The 22,955-nt window shown below is 36.8% G+C and overlaps 1 protein-coding gene across 1 annotated transcript in view; it reads right to left on the reverse strand.

Annotated features, from left to right (window-relative positions):
• The window catches only part of LOC134740828 (transcription factor Sox-21-B-like), an 84,252-nt gene extending 71,062 nt beyond the window's left edge, over nucleotides 1–13,190 (reverse strand). The window contains exon 1 of the mRNA XM_063673472.1: nucleotides 12,929–13,190. Within this exon, the coding sequence (XP_063529542.1) occupies nucleotides 12,929–12,933 (5 nt within the window). The 5' untranslated portion in view covers nucleotides 12,934–13,190. The remainder of the gene's footprint in view (nucleotides 1–12,928) is intronic.
• Between the last annotated feature and the right edge of the window lie 9,765 nt (nucleotides 13,191–22,955).

The raw sequence follows: 22,955 nt of genomic DNA on the forward strand, positions 1-22,955 counted from the left end.
ATATTCCCGACAACGGTGCGTCTCTCCGCGATAATTTGTCAGGGTACAAAATGTGACGGTTATAGGATTCGCTAGTCACTTGCACTTAGCCTGAAACGCAGGATTCTAATAAGACAGGGAATTATTAGTTCATTTGTAATAGAATTGGGTAAGAATGTGTTGAATTATGTAGACTGTGGCATGAACGTATTACCTACATAATTAGTAGTACGTTGTATTTATAAATCTTGCTATGTATTTTTCATGTCACTATAATTATGTCACTGCAAATGTTGTATTGACTTGTGGAGCCCTTGAGGCCTACTCGTACTTAGGTAAAGTTTTTTTTGTCAATATAACATTTAAAACTTTCGCGTTTTGAAAACATTAAATCACATTTACAAACGGGTCTATCGCGAATTTATTTTGTTACCTTTTGTTTCTTTTGTTTTTTTTTTGTTTTTTTTGTGTTTGTTTTTTTGTCAATATTTGAATATCACACTGTGATATCACAATTACTAATGACACGCTATTCGCCACCCTCGTATGTGCTATTACCACTCTTTTCAAATAAATGTGATAAAAATAGTTTTATCTCAGTTAGTGTAATTTTAATTTAAAAAACCAATACGAATAATATATACAGGTTGGCCAAAAAATACGTTGACAAAGATTATTAGGGATATTTTTCATTTACAAAATGTAATTTTAAAATCATTTAAATAAGGCAAAACGTATTATCAAAGATAAATGTAACTCCGTATAAGATAAGTAAAGTCTAAGGATAAGGAAAAAACGTGCCTCAGAATATCTAGCTAAAAGTTATCCTCGATAGATGGCGCCACACCTTTGGCTTATACTCGGGTAGATGGCGTTGGCGACACCGTTTGATATTAAACAATTGTAACACATATCGGTGAAAAAACATGGTCAGTCATATGGCGTTCTAAAAATAATAACAATAAAAATAAAAATAAACATTTATCCATAGGTATATTAGGTATAATATACATATATATATATATATATATATATATATATACATATATGATATTTTTATTCATTTTTATTTTTAGTTTTAACTCTGTGTCGATAGATGGCAGTAAATTTACTGTGACAACAAAATTTGTCAATATAATCTTCAATATTATTTATTCTCTTTAGTATTATCATCAAAATAATTTACTTTAGCTTTGATACACAAACGAAAACTTTTTTAAATTATCAATATAAAGAAATAAAACTATGAAAACGGATTATATCAGCCACCCGTTGACCACGAACGCTGTAAAGAGTTCGAAACGTCGGGATGTATTATAAATTCAATATACGCGATATAATCCGTTTTCATAGTTTTATTTCATGAGTAACTATCGCGGTAACCGAAGACAATATTATCAACATAAAGCTTCAGTAAAAACAAAACAACATATTTTGGGCCACCCATGCAGTACATATCTAGTGTGTCTAATAAATAACCTGTACAATACAAGGTACGAATACAAGTCACAATAAACCACTTTGCGAACGACATAAATCCAGCTAATTGTCGCGAAATACCTTCCAGAGGGTCTTGAGACTCCCAATTAAAATCAACTTGGACCCCTCAGCTCCATATTAATATTTTCCACCTTTATGATCTCCATAATTGTCGCTAGTATTAAAAGTTACAATATTCCCCCCGAAAAAGTCATAACTCGAAAAAACTGCAATTTAAATTAAACTGTAATACTATATCAATAAGGTTGAAAATGTTATTATACTGTTACGAGATGCGACAATCTTAAATTAATTTGAACACGTGGATTATCGCATAGGGTATTCGGGAGATATTAATTTTTAACATAAGGGATAACGAGTTTGCCTCAATTATTGAGAATGAGTATGGTAATACGTGTGACATAAATAAAACATGTTTTGGTTCAATGTAATTATGTATTAAGGCAATGCACGTGTCACGAATTGGCGATGTCATGATTCATTATATTAATAAACCATTTAATATAAATAGTTGCTTTTTTATTATAAAGTTTGGTAGCGGGTCGCGGTTTGGACAATTGATTTGCGCTTATACTTTGTACCAAAGATAGATATAACTCCGTAATAGATGGATACAGTCTAAGGAAAAAACGTGCCTCGAAAATCACGAAAATTTGATTCTCGATCAGATGGCGCCACTAGTTTTGGCCTACTCTCGTATAGAGGGCGTTGACTGTTTCGTTTGTTATTTATAATTTTAACGCATACCAGTGAAAGAACATGGGTCAAAATCATATAAAAATAATTAATGCAAATAAAAAAATCATTTATCCATATTTAAATACATTTTAACGTATTTTTATAAATCTTCATTTTTAGTTTTAAAGTATGTCGATAGATGGCAGTGAATTTACAGTGGTTACAAAATTTACTATGACAGTACCGCTCTATCTTATTATATCCTCATTGTTTGTACGTACTAGTTACGAAATAACATTATATAATATATATTATACATATAATATATATATTATACATAAATAGCCTTTTTACCACGACAGCCCACTCGACCACCAAGGGTTCCGTACTTTTTAGTATTTGTTGTTATAGTATAGCGGCAACAGAAATACATCATCTGTGAAAATTTCAACTGACTAGCTATCACGGTTCATGAGATACAGCCTGGTGACAGACAGACAGACAGACAGACAGACGGACGGACAGACAAACAGACAGACAGACAGACAGACAGACAGACGGACAGACGGACAGTGGAGTCGTAGTAATAGGGTCCCGTTTTTACCCTTTTGGTACGAAACCCTAAAAAATTTAAGATGTGTGTGCACTGGTGCAAAGATATTTTCACATCACCTATTCGAAAAAGGGCTTTTCTTCCCTGCTAGGAAAGTGGCACTTTTATATTCTAGAACACGATATTTTTATTTTTTGCATACTATATTATATACATAAATTTCTCATGGGTGATGTGAAAAGCAGTGTGTGTCACATGGTAGCAAAATCATTTCCACCTCGGGCGTTAACACAAATCCCTCACTTAGCTTAGGATTATATTATAGATAATACCTCGCTACGCTCAGGATTTAATTATAGAATCCTTCGCTTCGTTCAGGATTCAATGTACGCCCTCGCTGTAAATATGTCATTTTGCTCCCTTGTGACACAATCTACAATTTTACCACACCAGCTGGTAAAGGCGTACTTACGTTCGAATTGGGCTGCACGACTGCCTTCGATCGCCGGTAGCCGACTGACAAATATTGACTCACGGCAAACATGCCTCATTCCTTCTCAGAATGGCCGACTAAAACTTATTAGCTAACTAAAGTTCTTTTCTGAGGTTAAAGTATTTCACGGTGTTCGGAGTTAAGGCAATGAACACAGTAAGGATAAGTATGTACGTATGTATGTATGTCTTCGTTTTACCACACCAGCTGATAAAGGCGTACTTACGTTCGAATTGGGCTGCACGACTGTCTTCGATCGCCGGTAGCCGACTGACAAATATTGACTCACGGCAAACATGCCTCATTCCTTCTCAGAATGGCCGACTAAAACTTATTAGCTAACTAAAAGTTATTTTCTGAGGTTAAAGTATTTCACGGTATTAGGATTAAATCATACAACGTCCGAACCCCGACCAACCGTCGAGGTTTACCGTCGCTTACGCGTACGCGTGGCATGCGCTCAAACACAATTGCCGACCGCTCACATAAAAGAAACAATGGATTTTGTTTAACAGATTAGGGTGTTAGGCGTAAAAATTATTTGAGAAGATTCATACTATACCTAAAGATGTTACATTTAATACATATATTTTGGTAAAGTTATAGGTATTAGTCAAAAATATATTTCCGAAAGCATACAGTGGGTAGCTCTAGCTACAAAAAAAAACATTTGCTACTTACTTACAACAAAGTCACAGAAAACAAGTCCGCTCATACAAGCAAATACGCTACTGGACTACGCTTACCAAAAAAAACATAACATCAAAACATTTTTAACCTTCTCACAATGGTATAAGGTGCAATTATGATTGTCATTAATGTTATATCTTTGCATTAGCCACATACTAAAAAAATATTTCCTAACATTTTGTCTCGACCAGCTAACCTGACCTCCGTTACTATATAAACTATCTATTAGTCACGTGTCACGCAACACTGGTTATTTAGCCAGGGGTTGTCAAGCGTTGGGAAGACATTGCTTAACCAATTAACGAGACTTGCCCGAGGAAAAAACTGTTTGAAATGTCAAAGGCTGTGAGACTGGGAGTGGAATGTGTACCAGTTGGAAGTATAACATTTTAGATGTTCGTAGAGTATTTATTTTGAAGCCCATCTTTAGGGTCATTCCTGAAAAATCTCATTCCCCTGGCCATACCTATTCGCAAATTACCAGATTCAGATTCTCATTTTCGGTGACTGAGTAACCCGTGCCGAGTTCCATCTAAAGTCTTCGTCAATAGAACTTGCAAATAATGTAAACGAACCATTTTACCTTCATTACTTTGTAATCTCGCTCTTTTAAAAGACAACCATGACCTTGTCAACAGTCTATATACTTAAATATTTTATCTATATAAATTTTTAGTTAAATTAAATGTTAGGTTATGTGTCAAACGCTAACAAAATCTGTCATATTTGTTTTCATTATTTGCAAGTTCGATTAACGACGGCTTTACAACCAAAACTGCAGATTCGAGCGCCATCTTGATAGTTAGCCTCGTGATTAATTACTTTGATTTTCGCTCATTAATATTGTTTAAAGTGTAATATCGATAGCTTATTATACAGTAATCTAATGTGGTAGTGTGCAGTGAATGGAGAATTAATCTTGAAGCGCGTTTAACCACCATTTTGGAGTCAACGGCCGGTAGTCCACGTGCTTCTTGTAAAGTCTAGCTATCGATTTACAAGAGCTAACAAATCACCGTACACTGTCTTGTACAACCGTACAATTTTTATCGTATTTAAAGCTCTTAATACCTTGCTGCTGGCGAAATAGTCCCACTGGACTGAAGCCATAATTTTAAAAAGAAGAAGAACCAGAACTTAGCGGAATCTCTTGGGAATTTGCGAATAAGTATTATATAGCCAGGGGAATGAGATTGTTAGAGAGGAACGGCCTCCTAGCGTAGTCAGGAGTGACCCTGCCTGCGAAGCAGTTGGTCACAGGTTTGAATCCTATTAAGGGCATTTATTTGTGAGTTTATCACTGATTTTTGTTTAAGAGTTGTGGATGTTTTTTATGTCTGTATTTAAGGGGCTACCTGACGTTTTCATCGATTTTTGACAAGTTTTGAATCGTATCTCCTACTTTTGCACTACATATAGAATTATAAGACAAGCGGCTATCGGTTCTTCAATCTTCTATCTCCATTTTTGTCTAGCGGATTGTGAAAAAAATGAATACTTATTTATTTATGATTGTTTTAAACATTGTCAAAAAAAACACTTTTTTCGTATCTCGATTGCTGTGAAAGATCTTACTTATACGAAATCTACATATTTAGGTTCGTCTTAGACGTCTCTAAAAATTTGTCTAAGGTTTTAATTTTAAACTAATTAACACAAAAGTTATGGCCAGAAAACCAGTTTTTTGGCCTAAAATTGTTCAACTTTGATGCCAAATATTTCGAAACCAATGAACTTTGAAGTAAATATGGGATACTATATTGCTAAAATCCGTTGATGTTAATATGATAAGCTACAAAAAATATTAGAAAACTAAGGGATTCAAATCGAAGGTCATTGGGGCATGGGATCCCCTTAAGTATTTATCTATACCTTAAATACATACTGCCGTCTAGTACCCACAGTACAAGCCTTATTGAGCTTACTGCCATTGGGCTAGGTCTATTTGTGTAAGATTGTCCCATTATCACAATAAAAAATTGTTGTCAATAAGGTTTTCAGAGCAACAGTCAATTATTAAACAGAGAAACACGTATCTAAAGCGCTTACCTTAGTCTTAAGTTGAAATTCGGCACCTTCTGAGTGAAATCGGCGCACATCGCTAACTACCAACGCAAACGCACTGTTTGCGGCGGCGAGAACAGAAGTCATTAGCGACAGTGTGTTTGGTCCATTATGTACCAACAGCTCTCAACTGACCTTACGTATGTCTTATGTCTCGGTGATAAGGCTCAAGAAGTGTCAGTATCATAGAAGCAAACCAAATTGACGACCGGGGTTATATCACTATCTCTCTCACACTACTTACGATTACGCGAGTGTGAATGAGAAGTTTTACGATCCCGATCGTCAGTTTGGTTTGCTTCTACTATAGCTTAAATGACTATTGGTGAACCTTAGTATCAAAGAGATAAGGGTCAGCGATGGTCAGTTGTTAAACACTTGTGAAAAAAAATGGATGAACAAGTGGGTTTTAGCCGGCAGCCATCTAATAAGTAATCATTGGTGCTACATAGTTTTGTCGTGGAAAACAAATATTTAGTTTTGTGGTATTTTTTCTGGGTCAGAAGATTTCCTTTAAATCCATTTAAAGCGGTATAGACTTAGATACTTATTATTATCTTTGTCTACATGTATAGTTTGTGTTTCTAAATATGTACATTTTTTATAAGTTTGTTAACTTGTGACGTTTCGAGGACGGAGACACAGATGACTACTTTAGTACCTACATTACGATACAAGTGCGAAAAATAGGAAATTCGCGACGAGTGGCTATGGCTATAAATCAAAACACGACCGAAGGGAACTTACAGTTTACAGTACATATGGCCCTTGAAATTTTCGACATAGTTACGTAATGTGCTAATTATCGCACTAGTGCGGTAAAGTAGCACCATGTGTACTGTAAATACTACAACTACACTTTGATGTTTATAGGTTTATTGGAACACACAAAGACGGTTATTATTCATTAAGAACAATAAGATGTCTGCATCTGTTACAATTGTCTAATGACGTAAGTACTAAGTACTTTTATCACTTATGCGATTTAAAATATAAACCCATTACCCTATAGTCTGTATCTTTAGGTATTTAAAAGAATGTAAACAAACCACAGAAGACGGAAGACGAACTGCTGGTAGGCCTCCAATGAGATGGAGCGACGACCTGGTGAAGGTCGCGGGAATTCGGTGGATGCGAGCGGGACAGGATCGGTCGGAGTGGCGAGACTTGGGGGAGGCTTATGTCCAGCAGTGGACGTCTATCGGCTGACATGATGATGATGGTGAAACAAACCACAATTAGGTATTTTATTGGGCAAGAAAATTCTTCAATTAATTTAAATCGATGTGCCAAAACAGAAGAGTTACTACGACTGTATAACTTACTCAGTGTAACCAGGGGGGTGTCACTTCGCAGTTTAGGTACATTTGGCCGGCGCGCCTCCCGGGCAGGCGTATGGCAATGGGCTGCCGCTCGACTCGCGCAAAATTGAAAATACATAATGCCTTCGAAACCTAAATCTATAGATATTGTTCTGTTTACGGATGTCTGAATAAACGGAAAAAACAAGAAAGCAGAAATAACATTTTTTTTTTTAATTCCGGACTATATTGACCGACATATTTTTAAAGGAATAAGTACTTCTGTGGCATACCTACTTCCGTGAGAATCAGACATACTATCTCCGGATAAAAAAATTATGTTTACAGAATCAACGTTTGTAATTCCTACATATTTATCTTAAAAATAATAAATCAGTAGGTATAGGTACTTACAAAAACTTGTCAAGTGACAACCCCGTGCCAACACTCGCAGCTCGGTCATAAAACTGCGGCGCGCAAAGAAGATTCACAGTTCGTGCGCAGTTATAAGTTTCAATTTTGCTTGCAGGCGGCGAGTATAAGTATAATTTTATACCTAAATCAGAATTTTGTGAAGGAGTGAATTTTCTGTACGGTAATACTATTAGTTATTCTGTGGTGTAACAACGGTGCTGTAATCGTGATATTCTGTTAATGGGATTGTGTTGGGAGAGACTTTGCCTCCTTGTGTGTGTTCTACCGCCTGTACAATGGGCTGTGCTCTGAAGAATTGTTTGACATGATGCCCACGGCCGCTTTCTATCACCGCACGCACCGCTCGCCATCGGCAGGGTGTCCATCCTCACACCCTAGCACCTAAATGGTCGCGTACTGTGCGGTTTAAGAGGAATTTCCTCCCGCGTACGCTTCGGCTGTGGAATGAGCTCCCTGCCGAGGTTTTCCCGTAGGGCTACAGTACGGGGTTCTTCAAAAAAGGAGCGTACAGGTTTTTAAAACGCGCAACGCGCATGGAATATATCTGGTGTTGCGGGCGTCCATAGGCTACGGTGACTGCTTACCATCAGGCGGGCCGTATGCTTGTTTGCCACCGTCGTGGTATTAAAAAAATGGGAATATATGGGATGATTTGATTAATCAATAGTAATTTAGTTTTGTAATATTTGCTATTACTTCGCCCTAGTAAATAACCTAAAACGAGATCGAATGTTTAGCCATTTGAGGGTGGATGAAAACATTGTTAAAATATGTATCATAATAATCTAAGTTTATTTAGTAACTACTAGCGCCATCTTATTTGTGACATTTTCATTACTCCGTCTATAATAGAAGGAAGAATAGAAAAAAGGAGAGGCAGAGGAAGACCGAGACGTGCGTTTTTGGACCAAGCGGAGGAGAAAATCAACGTAGTGACGTATCAGGAGCTCAAAACAGTGGCAGAAAGAAGAACGGAGTGGCGGTTACTCCACCGACAAGAGCCAGGCTCTTAAGAGTTATGATGATGATGAGCGCCATCTGTTATACATTTAGTGTAAACTATTATATCTCATTGTCTGTGACACATTAGAAAAATAAACTAGTCTCATTGCATCGGCTATCCTACTTGTTTCATTTTAATCATTACACGATTAAATGAAATAGGTTAAAGCCAGAGGCAGTTTTCTATTTGGTTAGTTAACTGATAAATGTTTCAAGTACCCGAAATTGTAAAAACACATTGTTTACATTTATTTAACTACATAAAGATACAAACTATAACTGTAGTCAAAAGAGCTTAATTACTTAATTTTCCAGCTGGCAACAATTATCCATAATATACATAGACATAGTATATATAATTAGTTATAGACGCGCCACCGAGCGACCGGGGGTAGGAGAAAGAATATTCATATAAAATTTGGGCAGCATAGGATTTTTTCTCTTTCACTTATAAATTTCGGTATTTCGCCATCGCCTCCTACCTATGATGCCACCCGGTCGGTGATAAGGACAAAGCATAGCACTATTTTCTCTTTCCTCTTATAGGAATCGCAATAAGACTATCTTTCTCTATCAAAGAGTGTCAGGCCCTTGATAATATATTATAAGCTCAGGAACATTTATTAACGCACTGGTCAAAATAACAGGCCGATTAAGCACCATTAATCGCCACAAAAACGGAAGCAGAAAATACGCGCCAAATTAAAGCATTGTTTTTAACTTTTTATCGCCGAACAACATCATTTGAGCGCCATTTCTAGGGTTCCGTTGTTGAAGGTTCTTGTAAGCAATCGGAGTGGAGGTTCGTAAGAACTATTATATAATCTGTGGTGGAGGCAAGAACCATTATTTTTTATATACACACACACAGGTATTTGCCTTAATATTTATTAGCAAAATCTATTTCATTAATAAACTTATCTATAAAATAAAACTAAATAAAAAGTAAAACTAAATAAAACTAAAATACATCTAGAAAATGTGGCCCCCTTGGCATGGTGCCGAGGATGCTGGCAGCATTTCCCCGCTGTATTGCGATGCTAATAGCCTAATATGTTGCGCGAGAAAGCTGCCAGCTCTTCAGTTGCCAGTGAAGTCGACTAGTCTCAATACCTACATATTGCAATCAAAAGCTGTATTGGCGCAAATACAAAAACAAAATTGTTTCCGAACTTCAGAAAATATGTCTGTATATGCCCCACACATAACGACGGTATAACATTTGAAACTCAGTGTGTTGAACTTGTTGTTAATTGTATAAGCATAGAGTAACTTATACTAGAGCGGTACTGTCATCGTCGTTAAAATTGTTAAATAACAAACGAAACCGTCAACGGCATCTATACGACAGTAAGCCAAAGCTAGTAGCGCCCTCTGAACGAGAATCAAATTTTCTTGATTTTCGAGGCACGTTTTTTCCTCAGACTGTATCCATCTATTACGGAGTTATATCTATCTTTGGTATAAGTATATGATAAACAAGTGAATTGGGTTTTCAGTCACTTATTATTTAGCGTGGTATAGGCATAGAATGAGGAGGGATGAAATGAATGCCATACCTATAGGCAAAATAATGTTAGGGATGAATGTCAATGGACAACAATGCTATTATATCTCATGTTACAAATTTTCCACACAAATGTTAAATAGATTTAAGCACTGTAATAGAAACTGTAATAGATGTCATATATTAAAGAAAAAGTGACGAAGCCCTCCAGTGGTGAATCATAGATTAGGTGAGATTTAAGCACTTTTTAATTAAATAAATAGATTTTTTTTATTGGTAAATTTCTACACGTTTCTTTTAAATCTCCAATCTCAAACTCGGTGAAAAGGCAGCTTAAGAGGATATCCGCGAAATGGCCTGAATGTTAGGTCTCTAGAATAGTAAATGTGTGTACAATAGAGCAAACTACAGGAAGTCAGTGGAATTTACGCAAAACTTATTTATTTTAAAATGATTTCTGTATATTTAATAGACTGAAACCCTCGGCACGCGACTTCCACTCGCACTTGACCAACTGGCTTAAAAACGATATGCGCATTTAAGGTGAATAATTTACGTTATTAATTTTTTAAATTGTCCGTCGGCCTGGCACAAAGACTTACTATTGTAAATGTGTAAAAAAATAAAAAAGGTTTTTTATGGCGTCGGTCGTAAATGTCGGGCGATTGTGCGTTCATTAGGTTATCTGTAAAATACCTAATTAGGGCTACCGCGTTTAATTTCGCCGCTAGGGGCGTCTTTTAAAATGTCAAATGCATAGAAGTTTTGAGGGGGTTTGAACATTTTTTATCGGGAATTTTCACTCCTTTTTCGTAATTGTGGTAAATCTTTGTCCATCTTTGATTAATCATGGTAAACAATAGATATCTCAATAAATGTTAGTGGTTTAAAAAAAGTGCCAACTAAAAAATATGCAAAATTAAACAGGTTGAAAAATTGGCAAATTTAGACGTTAAAATACCTTTGTGTGTATTAGAACGTATTGATTTTATAACAATAAGCATAGTAGAATTTTGAGATTTGTTTTTCTGGACCGACATCTACAGTGGCGCCAACTGGTGAGCACAAAACGCTAGCCCTCATTGAGGTTTATATACACAAGGGCCAATACCTACTACTTAACTGATTTATAAAAACATTCCAATAAATGTCATTATTAAAACGTTAAAATAAGATCTACACATTACACCCTAACAACCCTAATTCCTTGCCAACGGGGGATGGGAACCCCTTTCAACCGATTTTAAAGTAGCAGTGCGGCTAGCATGACTTAACGGATCATTTTCGATCCGCTAGTCGCGCGAGATCTTCGATCTCTTCCGCAGTGTAGGTAATTAGAATGAAGGGGTAATCTAGCTCGAAGTTTATCTGCTCAGCTATAGGTAGGTGCCTAATACCCATATTATTTTTGAACATTTGTAGGTAAGATGCATTTCACCTTTTTGAGATTTCGCCGGCCGGGTCGGTTTTTTTTGGGCTTATTTGGGTCGGCCGCCGGATTAGGCAAGTACGTAGTAGCTTCAGGTCACCATAGGTGACATTCAGATTCGGATGTCAATTGCAGCTACATTACTGTTGCGGCCGCTGTACCAATTTGTCGATTTCATTGATAAAATGGGGCATTTTCTATGAAAAGGGACCTTATTGTCGATGGCGCTTACGCGGCACAGCTTCGCGCGGCATTGTATTTATCGAGCATCGTTAATAATGGCGTAAGCGCCATCGACACTAAGGTCCCTTTTTATAGAAAATACCACAAATGAGTGACGGATTGAACGTCATAATCGCGGCAGTATTGCGACGGCGAACGTCACTCATTTTATCAAGGTTATGGACAGAGGTAAAATCGGTAATGTCGGTAATGTACCTGCAGTTGACATCCGAACGTCACCTTTCTGTGCTACCTACCTTAAACCATGTCGTGCGAATTTATACGATTTATATTGTCTACATCATTTCAATAAAGTATGTACTCACCTACCAATAGGGTATTTGACTGTATTATTAAAAATAAATTATTTTACACCATGCATGAAATAAAGCACCAGAAGATTAATAGATAAACGTAGACAGCAGTTACTTTTAGACATAATTTCTATTTTAAGAGTAGGTAATTTGATTGTGACGTCACATGCTAGTGTTTCATATAAATTCCATAGTAGTAAAATCGTTTTGACAGTTCGAAAAAGACTGATTTGACTAGTAGTCAAATACCCTATTATTCGATTCAACATGAATAGGTGATAAATAACCTGTCAATTAATTTACGTTCACCTAAACTATACAATAATAGGTCTTACAATACGTAGGCGAGTATTAATGGTTATAAGAACATCAACAAACACCTACCTACCCTATTATTGAATGAAATATGCATATACCTACCTACCTTAAGGAAATATATTTAGCTAAAGGTAACAGTAATGTACCTACTTACATTATATTTATTGTTTACTTTAGTCAAATCTAATAATAGCTACTTTACTGCAAACTACCTATATCGTTTAGAAGTTACCTAACTTCCAAAACTATTCTAATAAGACTTCAGTAACGGTCAATACTACCTATCTAGTGAAACGACCCGAAGAAGGAAAACAAATTCATTTTGTTCATAGTTCAATCACCTCTTACCTTACACCTAATCATTTCAATCTAAACTCTATACTTACCCAGTCATTTAAAAAAACATTTGAAAGGTGTTTTATAGTGACAACTTGTTTATTTACCTCATAAAGTGCCCGCTGGCACGTTGATGTAAGTCCAGCTCCACGTTGACGCTTTTACGCACCGATTAAAACACCCAACAGTCTGCCGCACTGCACGAAAACCAAACACTGTTTAATTAAAAAAACAAAAACTTCAGCTAATCTCGCATAATCCGAATCGGTTACCGATCGATTAGCGTTTTATCGATATTATCGCGTGCGAATCAGACAACCACCGCGCGCGACTCCCGGTACAATGGCGACAATCGACAATCGTGCGGCGCGACTGCGGTGACCGCGCTCGCAACAAATCCGGCGATAAACTCGCGCGGCTCCGCCAATCAGAGCGCGCCAATACGCCCACGAAAGCGCGCCGCGCGCTCCGATTGGCCAAGCAACTGCCATTGCCTTACGGATGTTGTTATGCAGAACGAGACCAACTGTTCAAAATTCGAAATAAGAATTTAAACGTTTTCGAGCCGGGCGTAGCAACGTAAATTGGTTGCGCGCGTGGCGGCCGTGTTCTCTTTCAGTTGTTCTTGTCTTCTTTTTGTTGTTTAAGGTGGCTCGTTGTATGGAGAGGGATATTCGTGCGACGTTCTTGGGATTGTTTCTCCTGAATCTCTCAATGCCCGTTTCAGCCGCCATTGTATTGTCCTCATTGGTTCACGAATAGCTTTAAGAATCGATTTAGAGGGCTTCTTCGTAATTCTTCGTACATGTATCTTATATGATCAAATATGCATAAGATATGTTTTGTAACTACTACCTGCTGGGTACCTAAAATTCATAAAAGTAGGAAATACAGATCAAGGAAATATTGTGGCACCTTTCAACAGTTGGGAAAAACTATAAACAATGTTACTAAACATTTAGTTTACTCAACGTACGAATTACTATCATATAATAATGCCTATTGTGTACCTATATATAGGTATACACAATAGGCATAGTATGCATCAATCACAACACAACGCACACAAACGCATTCACAACCTGTGTGGCTTACATAAATAAAAATGGGTGGGTGTGTAAAGTGCTTATGGAGCACCTGATACAAAAATAAAGATCGAACACTTTTGACGACGCATATCAAACTTAAGTTTTTAAAGAGATATGTATCAGTAGAAGAAACCATTTAACATATTAATTTTATTAAAATAGACACATTAGTACTGTACTGTAGTCAGGTAGTATATATACTTAATTTTAAATACAGAAAAGTACCTACCTTCTTTTTACAAAACTGTTAGGTACATAAATCGAAAAATTAGGCAACAGTAAAAAAATATTTATCGGAATAGGTACTATAACACGAATCAATCTAATCGCACAGTAAACTAAAAAAACTTCCCGCTAGACGCAGATATATATGTAGTAGGTACATCTACATTTAGGTACCTCTCGTGTAGGTACCTCTCATGGCTATGAGACATCTAATATTACCTAGATATGACACCAACAACGCTTGGTTACTGTTGTGCACATTTGATAAATTATTACCTAAATATTTCTAATATATGTATAGGTATATTTTTTAAGAAGCTAGGTATAAGTAGATGCAACTTAAATGCTTTAAAAGTTTACTTCTTTATTAGTAATGCCTTTACACTTACAACACCAGAGGTTGCGGGTGTCCATGGGCGGCGGTAATCGCTTACCATCAGGCGATTCGTCTGCTCGTTTGCCTCCTATATCATTAAAAAATACAGAAATGCAAAGATAAAGGCTGCGAATTTAAAATGGGATATGATATGATTTCGTAAATGTGCGTTTATCTGCCACATTTTCTAGTTAGAATCAGATATAAATAAATAAATATTTTTTCCCCTCACTAGCTCGGAAAGCCGTCTTTTATCCTTTAAAACAAGCGGGGAAAAACGCATTTTATCCACTAGTGGGGAAAGTAATTTGACCTTGGATGGAGCGTGTTTAAGTATCTTGACAGATAACAAAACGTAAAACGCTCATAATAATGGTTCGTTCGATATTAATTATCATGAAATAAATGGTTTGAGAATCTAATAAAAAATACCAGATTTAGCTTTATTTAATGATTTTAAGTCATAAACCTTAAAATTCCATAATAAACGTTTGTTTTTTAATAATTATGGTAAATATAATTCTGAACGCACAAGTTAAGTCGATGCAATTTCAAAACGCATCATTGACATTTCATACGTCAGAAATGTCAACATTGTCAACAAAAATTTTACTTAAAAGTTCTCACGTAAAAGTATAGAATTTCCAGAGTTTTTTGTTATAATATCGTAAAAAAATGAGTGATTCCAGATGATAAAGATGATCTAACGCCTGTGGATGTTGCACTTTCCTCATAGTGAGGGGAAAAGTTTTGTGTTACACACGGGTGCAAATGTATTTTACTTCTCGTGTGTTTCAATTCCACACTCGCGGGTAAAATACAACTTTGCGCCCTTGTATAACAAATAACTATTTTTATTCAACGACCAACTGGAATCAATCAATATTAGTAATACTTATGGGTAATCTTATACTGCGGTTAGTAACAGCAAATTTAATTATGTTATTATTATCATCAATTCATTATTATTTAATAATATTTATAAATTCATGAATGAGGCAGCAGTTGTTTAAATAAGTACCGTCAACCCTGTCTGCAATCATAGTCAGGATGCTGTTGGAGCTAGCCCGGACTCTGCGCACCAGGGAGGTTGCTCTCTTGCAAATAGTGCGCATATTTTTGACCATTAGACTATTGTAACAGATTTTCTCAAAAGTGACAACCCTAGCCTTTGTAAAATGCTTAGGGAAATGGAAATGGGCAAAAATGGTTAGGCAACAATGCCCACGCATTTTTTTTTTAATTTACACATCTTATTTTTTATGTGCAATAAAGTTTAAAATACTTAAATAAATATTTGTTTATGAGTTTTGGATGTTATCTATGTATCTAAGTATGTATTTATCTATATGTATATTGTAGCCTAGTATCCATAGTACAAACTTTGCCTAGTTTGGGGCTCGGTCGATCTGTGTAAGATTATCCCCCAAATATTTATTTATTTACCTTATTTTAGTACCTAATCGCATCTAAATAAAGGCTTTTGGTATGTTTATTATGTTAATATCGTAATGTACCGTAATATATTTGATGATAGCTTACGTATTGGTGACAAATAATGACTTGTAATACAAATACAATAGACAAAGAAGTAATTTAAGAAAAACAACTAAACATCAATCTCCCGAAACACAAATTATTAAAAAAATATAGTCAAGAGTAGAAATTCCTTATTTAATCAAATTTTCTGCAAGTTAATGCATATTCATTTACTGTTTAGTTTAAGTAACCGTAATGACAATAATGATTGAATATTGAAATATTATTGCCGTATCTACTTATAAAATCTTGGTAAATGGATGTGGTACGTATTAAAAGATGTAATAAAAATAAAAGTTAATCTTCAAAGTGATCTGAGGATCCCTTTCACATTATATTTTGTAAAACAGATTGATTGTAAAATATATAATATCAGCTCAAAACGTTTTGCTATAGATCAGCAATTGATATTCGAAACGGTAGAAAATTTTGCATTTGAATAAAATATTTTTTATTCTCATGATCTCCATGTTATTCTTAAAAATACAATAAAAATAAGTATATCGATTTCCAAGTACAAGACCGTTAGAATATATTAAAGGTCAAGAGGATCACAAGGGTCGCCTGAATATTTTTCTTGTAACTATATAGAATATAACGGATATTGATTAAAGAATAACAAGGAGTCATGACTTCTTTCACTTGACTACCGTTCGACATTTGACATCGAAATCTTTAGAAAAATTAACATACGTCTATCATCCAGGATATGATCCGCAAAATATCAATGCGAATTGCAAATTCGAAATCGATACGAATTTACAAAATGTCATTCGTTCTTTCAAATTTAAATATCGAACATTGGTATGGCCAGCAATAAATGGAAGGCCGTTTAAAAATTACGTTTATGAATATGGCACAAAAGCGGGATTCGATAATTGAATTGTAACGGTTCAAAGGGACAGCGGGTCGCGCCCCCCGACCTCACAATGCCCACAATGCACCATACGCAAATTAACTACGTACAGTATACAATTTTTATTGCCAATAGAAAAATCCTATTCACAAATTCGCGCCGCACAGGTCTTGTGCCAGTAAAAAAGGAATTTTAAACGGCAATAAATGATTTTTGCATATGGGGCACGGTGTCATACATATGGAGATTTTGCAACATGCGTACAGGTAGTTTGGTTTATTGGGTGCAATGTGTACGTGTGATTTAAATTGGATTGTTGGATTACAACTGAATTCAACCGACCGTTACAAATTCGATTATTCACAAAGCGATATAAATAAATTAGTAATAGGCAAATGATTCCATAAAAAAACTAACATTAAATATTAATGAATTGCAAATTTGTATTGCGAACGAATTGGATTATATCGCTTTGAGAATTTAGTAAATAAGCATGTAATCACTGTTGTTATATTGACAGGATTTATTGATAACTCAGATAAGGTGGCGAAATAACATGGAAACTAACATGTGCAACAAACAGCATATGTAGTAAATTACATGTAATAAGAACTCCTTCAAACCAGAAATGCTGAACCTGCACATGTTTTAAAGATTGATTTCATGCATATGAAACCATAACAGTTAGATTTAAAGAAGATTATTAGGGATAATACAATATTTATACCTATTTACTTAAAATACATGAAGTAGGTAAGAGCTCAAATTCAAAAGACTTACTGCAAAAAACATGTAGGTATTTTCTGCAGGTTAATTGATATCATTTGTTGATACCAGACAATTTTAATTGTCTTTGGTTGATACTATGTAAATGATGACAGACTTTCTGAACATTATGCCTTCTGAAAGCGTACAATCGGTCACGCCACCATCGGTTACGACATATTTCCACAGAATCCTGCCCAAACTCGTACCAGGTTTTCAAATTAGCAGCGAATTTATACCATGGGACCATACGATAAAACACACTTTTACGAGCACAATTAAGCAGCATATGAGCTTTTAAAAATTATCTCGTAATTTATCGATTCTGCACGGATACAGCAAATCACTAATTCCGATCGCACAATGCATTTCTACACACCAGTAACAAATAATTCAATAAACTGACATTACCATATTTACCACGTACTACTTCCAGTCAAAAACGACACATGTATCTATCAATTACAATGTCGTTTATGACTTTTGACTATCATTTTAACATAGAGATTACTCTGCCAAATGTCAAATATGGTAATAAACCGATTGACGTGCAAAACGTTCAATTTTCAAATTTGTACCGCTTTGTGCAAATCTTTGTATAGCGTGCAAATCCGTTAGATATCATTTTAATGCAAATTATGGATAAAAGTAGTCGATTTAATATCGATTGCGTTGCCTTTGTGTGTGAACGGGCGTGAACGAATGGTATGGAAGATTTCATTTGATTGACAATGCTTTTGACGTCAGTATCATGTAAGTACATATTTAAAATGGATGCTACTGATATCCTTGGGTGTGCTCTCATCCGTTGTATGAAATACAGAAGTTACTATTAATCTTATATAATCGTTCATACCCTACTTACTTTAGTTACTTTACTCATCCGTTAAATGATCGGGAATAAAACTATGAAAACGGATTATATCGCGTATATTGAATTTATAATTCATCCCGACGTTTCGAACTCTTTACAGCGTTCGTGGTCAACGGGTGACTGAGGAAAAATTACAAAATGCAAAAATACCCACATACTAAAATAATGAACAATCATAGACTACAAACTTTAAGGCTGGTTGTACATGCAAAATCGGTTCATAAGGCTAGTTATACACTATAATTATTTTCAAGTAAAGATATATATTATATACGCGATAAAAAACTATGCCGGCTCCAACCCTACACCACGGACCCGAGAAGATTTAATTCCCTCCTAAATTGTAGGAGGGTATCCCAATATGGGACCGGCAACAAACTCGGCGGGACACATCTTTTCAAAACATCAGAATGTCCAGCATCATCCAACATTACGGTCTCACAGTCTATGTCTCGCTTGCTCCTTTATCAGGTGGACTACAGGATCCCAAGCTGGTGGTAGAGAAAAGCCATCTTCCCTATTAAAGTTTGGATATTTCTTAATCTCAATGGCCTCGCGCAGCATTCTGGGTATGTAACGCTTCTCCTTGGCAAGAACCAGAGGCTTATCAAACTTGATTGAGTGATTGGCTTTATCCATGACATGCTCACAGACAGCAGACCTAGGTCGACGGTGCTTGACATCAGCTATGTGTTCCTTCACCCGAGTGGAAATGCTCCGTTTCGTCTGCCCGACATATGATAGGCCACACTCACAGTCCAGCCTGTACACTCCTGCAGTCTGTAGAGGGGTATTGCATTTTACAGGCCTCAGGAATTGTGACATCTTCTTCATTGGCTTGAAATATGTTTTTATAGAAGCACGCTTCAAGATGTGGCTGATCCTGTCCGTGACCCCCCTGACAAAAGGCAGAATGGCAGGCCTGCGCTCAACTGTGGGGATCTTAATGTGGGACCTCTGGTTGACCCGCGGTATCCTGAGCTCGTTTGCCTGGAGCGCGCGCCTGGCATGCTGGAGCTCCGCGGCCAGATGCTGGTCATCACATATCCTCTGGGCTCTCTGAAACAAAGATTTGCCTACTGTAACAAGTTGACTGGGATGGTGATGCGATTTGCCATTTAAGTACCTATCAGTATGAGTAGGTTTCCTATACACAGTGCGACCTAGGGTGTTATCAGGATTTCTTTTTACCAATACATCTAAGAAGGGGAGAGAACAGTCTTTTTCCAACTCCATAGTAAATTTTATTTTGCTATGGATGGAATTTAGGTGATCCAAGAAAGTTGAAACACTACTTTTTGGAAGTATAGTAAAGGTGTCATCTACGTATCTTTTAAATATCTTCGGTCGCACAGGAGCCAATGAGAGTGCCCTCTCCTCGAAGTCCTCCATAAAGATGTCAGCGACTACTGGAGACACCGGAGACCCCATGGCCACGCCGTCGACTTGAAGGTAGAATTCACCATTCCATAGCAAGTAGCCAGATGTAAGGCAATGTTCCAACAGCTTCTGGCAGCAACAGCATCTGGCTACTTGCTATGGAATGGTGAATTCTACCTTCAAGTCGACGGCGTGGCCATGGGGTCTCCGGTGTCTCCAGTAGTCGCTGACATCTTTATGGAGGACTTCGAGGAGAGGGCACTCTCATTGGCTCCTGTGCGACCGAAGATATTTAAAAGATACGTAGATGACACCTTTACTATACTTCCAAAAAAAGTAGTGTTTCAACTTTCTTGGATCACCTAAATTCCATCCATAGCAAAATAAAATTTACTATGGAGTTGGAAAAAGACTGTTCTCTCCCCTTCTTAGATGTATTGGTAAAAAGAAATCCTGATAACACCCTAGGTCGCACTGTGTATAGGAAACCTACTCATACTGATAGGTACTTAAATGGCAAATCGCATCACCATCCCAGTCAACTTGTTACAGTAGGCAAATCTTTGTTTCAGAGAGCCCAGAGGATATGTGATGACCAGCATCTGGCCGCGGAGCTCCAGCATGCCAGGCGCGCGCTCCAGGCAAACGAGCTCAGGATACCGCGGGTCAACCAGAGGTCCCACATTAAGATCCCCACAGTTGAGCGCAGGCCTGCCATTCTGCCTTTTGTCAGGGGGGTCACGGACAGGATCAGCCACATCTTGAAGCGTGCTTCTATAAAAACATATTTCAAGCCAATGAAGAAGATGTCACAATTCCTGAGGCCTGTAAAATGCAATACCCCTCTACAGACTGCAGGAGTGTACAGGCTGGACTGTGAGTGTGGCCTATCATATGTCGGGCAGACGAAACGGAGCATTTCCACTCGGGTGAAGGAACACATAGCTGATGTCAAGCACCGTCGACCTAGGTCTGCTGTCTGTGAGCATGTCATGGATAAAGCCAATCACTCAATCAAGTTTGATAAGCCTCTGGTTCTTGCCAAGGAGAAGCGTTACATACCCAGAATGCTGCGCGAGGCCATTGAGATTAAGAAATATCCAAACTTTAATAGGGAAGATGGCTTTTCTCTACCACCAGCTTGGGATCCTGTAGTCCACCTGATAAAGGAGCAAGCGAGACATAGACTGTGAGACCGTAGTGTTGGATGATGCTGGACATTCTGATGTTTTGAAAAGATGTGTCCCGCCGAGTTTGTTGCCGGTCCCATATTGGGATACCCTCCTACAATTTAGGAGGGAATTAAATCTTCTCGGGTCCGTGGTGTAGGGTTGGAGCCGGCATAGTTTTTTATCGCGTATATAATATATATATTTACTTGAAAATAATTATAGTGTATAACTAGCCTTATGAACCGATTTTGCATGTACAACCAGCCTTAAAGTTTGTAGTCTATGATTGTTCATTATTTTAGTATGTGGGTATTTTTGCATTTTGTAATTTTTCCTCAGTCACCCGTTGACCACGAACGCTGTAAAGAGTTCGAAACGTCGGGATGAATTATAAATTCAATATACGCGATATAATCCGTTTTCATAGTTTTATTTCATGAGTAACTATCGCGGTAACCGAAGACAATATTATGATCGGGAATAATTAAACCATATTTTTTTGCATTGTATTGCGATAACTACTTGCAGTAAATAAAAAGGAAAAAAAACTTATACGAGTATCTACGGTTTCCATTATACGGGCAACTTGTTATTGAATTGTTTCTAGTAATGTTAAATACACCTACTATAAATGTATAGTAAATCTAAGTGTACACTTACTTGCATACCTACCTGACCTAAAGGCATACAAATGTATAGTCAAATAAAGAAACCCGTCATACATAAACCGCATAGAATATTTGTTTTTCATTGTTACCTACACATTTGTCAACCATTTTCGGTCTCCAGTAGCAAGTAGCAACAGGTTAAGTAAACCGTAAAATCGCTGCAAAGATTACACGCCGAATGACGCAAACTGTCGCTAATACCTCTTTATTTACATTTCTCACAGCCGATTATCGATTCGATGCCATGGACAATCGATGAGTGAATGGTTCTGTCGTTGAGTGGCTTGCGAATGATGAGCGTGTAGTATCGATTCATTGTTCTTTTTAGGGTTGCATTATGCCGTCCACTTGTAAATGGTCGACAAATTCGGAGGCGTTGTTTGGTAGTAAAACAAAAAGGTAGGTATTAACAATACAGATAGGTACAGTCGCCATCAGATATATCGGAGCGGCTAAGGCGCTCACAAATATCTGAACACGCCTCTATTGTCAGGGCGTTAGTGCGTGTTCAGATATTGTGAACAGCTTGGCCGCTTCGATATATCTGATGGCGACTGTACTGCTCTTTAAGCTCATTGAATATTTTTGGTAATATTAATATGTTAATTCGGTAGAAGTTCCTTTTGTGGGATTAAGTAAAAAAATTATTTATTTTATTCGGGACGTCCGTCCTAGCTGTTATTCTACTTGATACGATACAACGTCAAAAGTGGTTATTCGACAAACTTTCAAATTTAGAGCCTATTTTTAAAAGTATAATAATCCCTAGAAACGGCGGCATTTTCGTCTAATGCCCATGAATGAAGTCACACGTCCGGACTTACCACCATTGTTGAAAAAAGAAACAATTTCCATCTCACTCGTCCGTTTCCGGCGTAATGCTAATCAGAGGCACAATGACATTTTGACAACGTTTCACATTGTAAAGTCCTTATGTAATGGACAGGAGGTTTAATTTCGCTTGGCTAAAGTGAATGGCTGATTTACTTGTATAGTGCTAAAGATGAATACACCTGGATAGTTCAAAATTCGACTTTATTGATAGGTAAGAACGATGTTTATAGATGCATTGTTGTGGGTGGGAGATAATCCTTACGATAAAGGATTTATACATTTTTATGTTAGAAAAATATTATAACAGAATTTATACCTTATTACTTCGTGTTTAGGGCCAAAAGTGAAGCTTAAATG

The sequence above is a fragment of the Cydia strobilella genome, chromosome 4 (genome assembly GCF_947568885.1).
Source record: "Cydia strobilella chromosome 4, ilCydStro3.1, whole genome shotgun sequence".
NCBI classification, from domain to species: domain Eukaryota; kingdom Metazoa; phylum Arthropoda; class Insecta; order Lepidoptera; family Tortricidae; genus Cydia; species Cydia strobilella.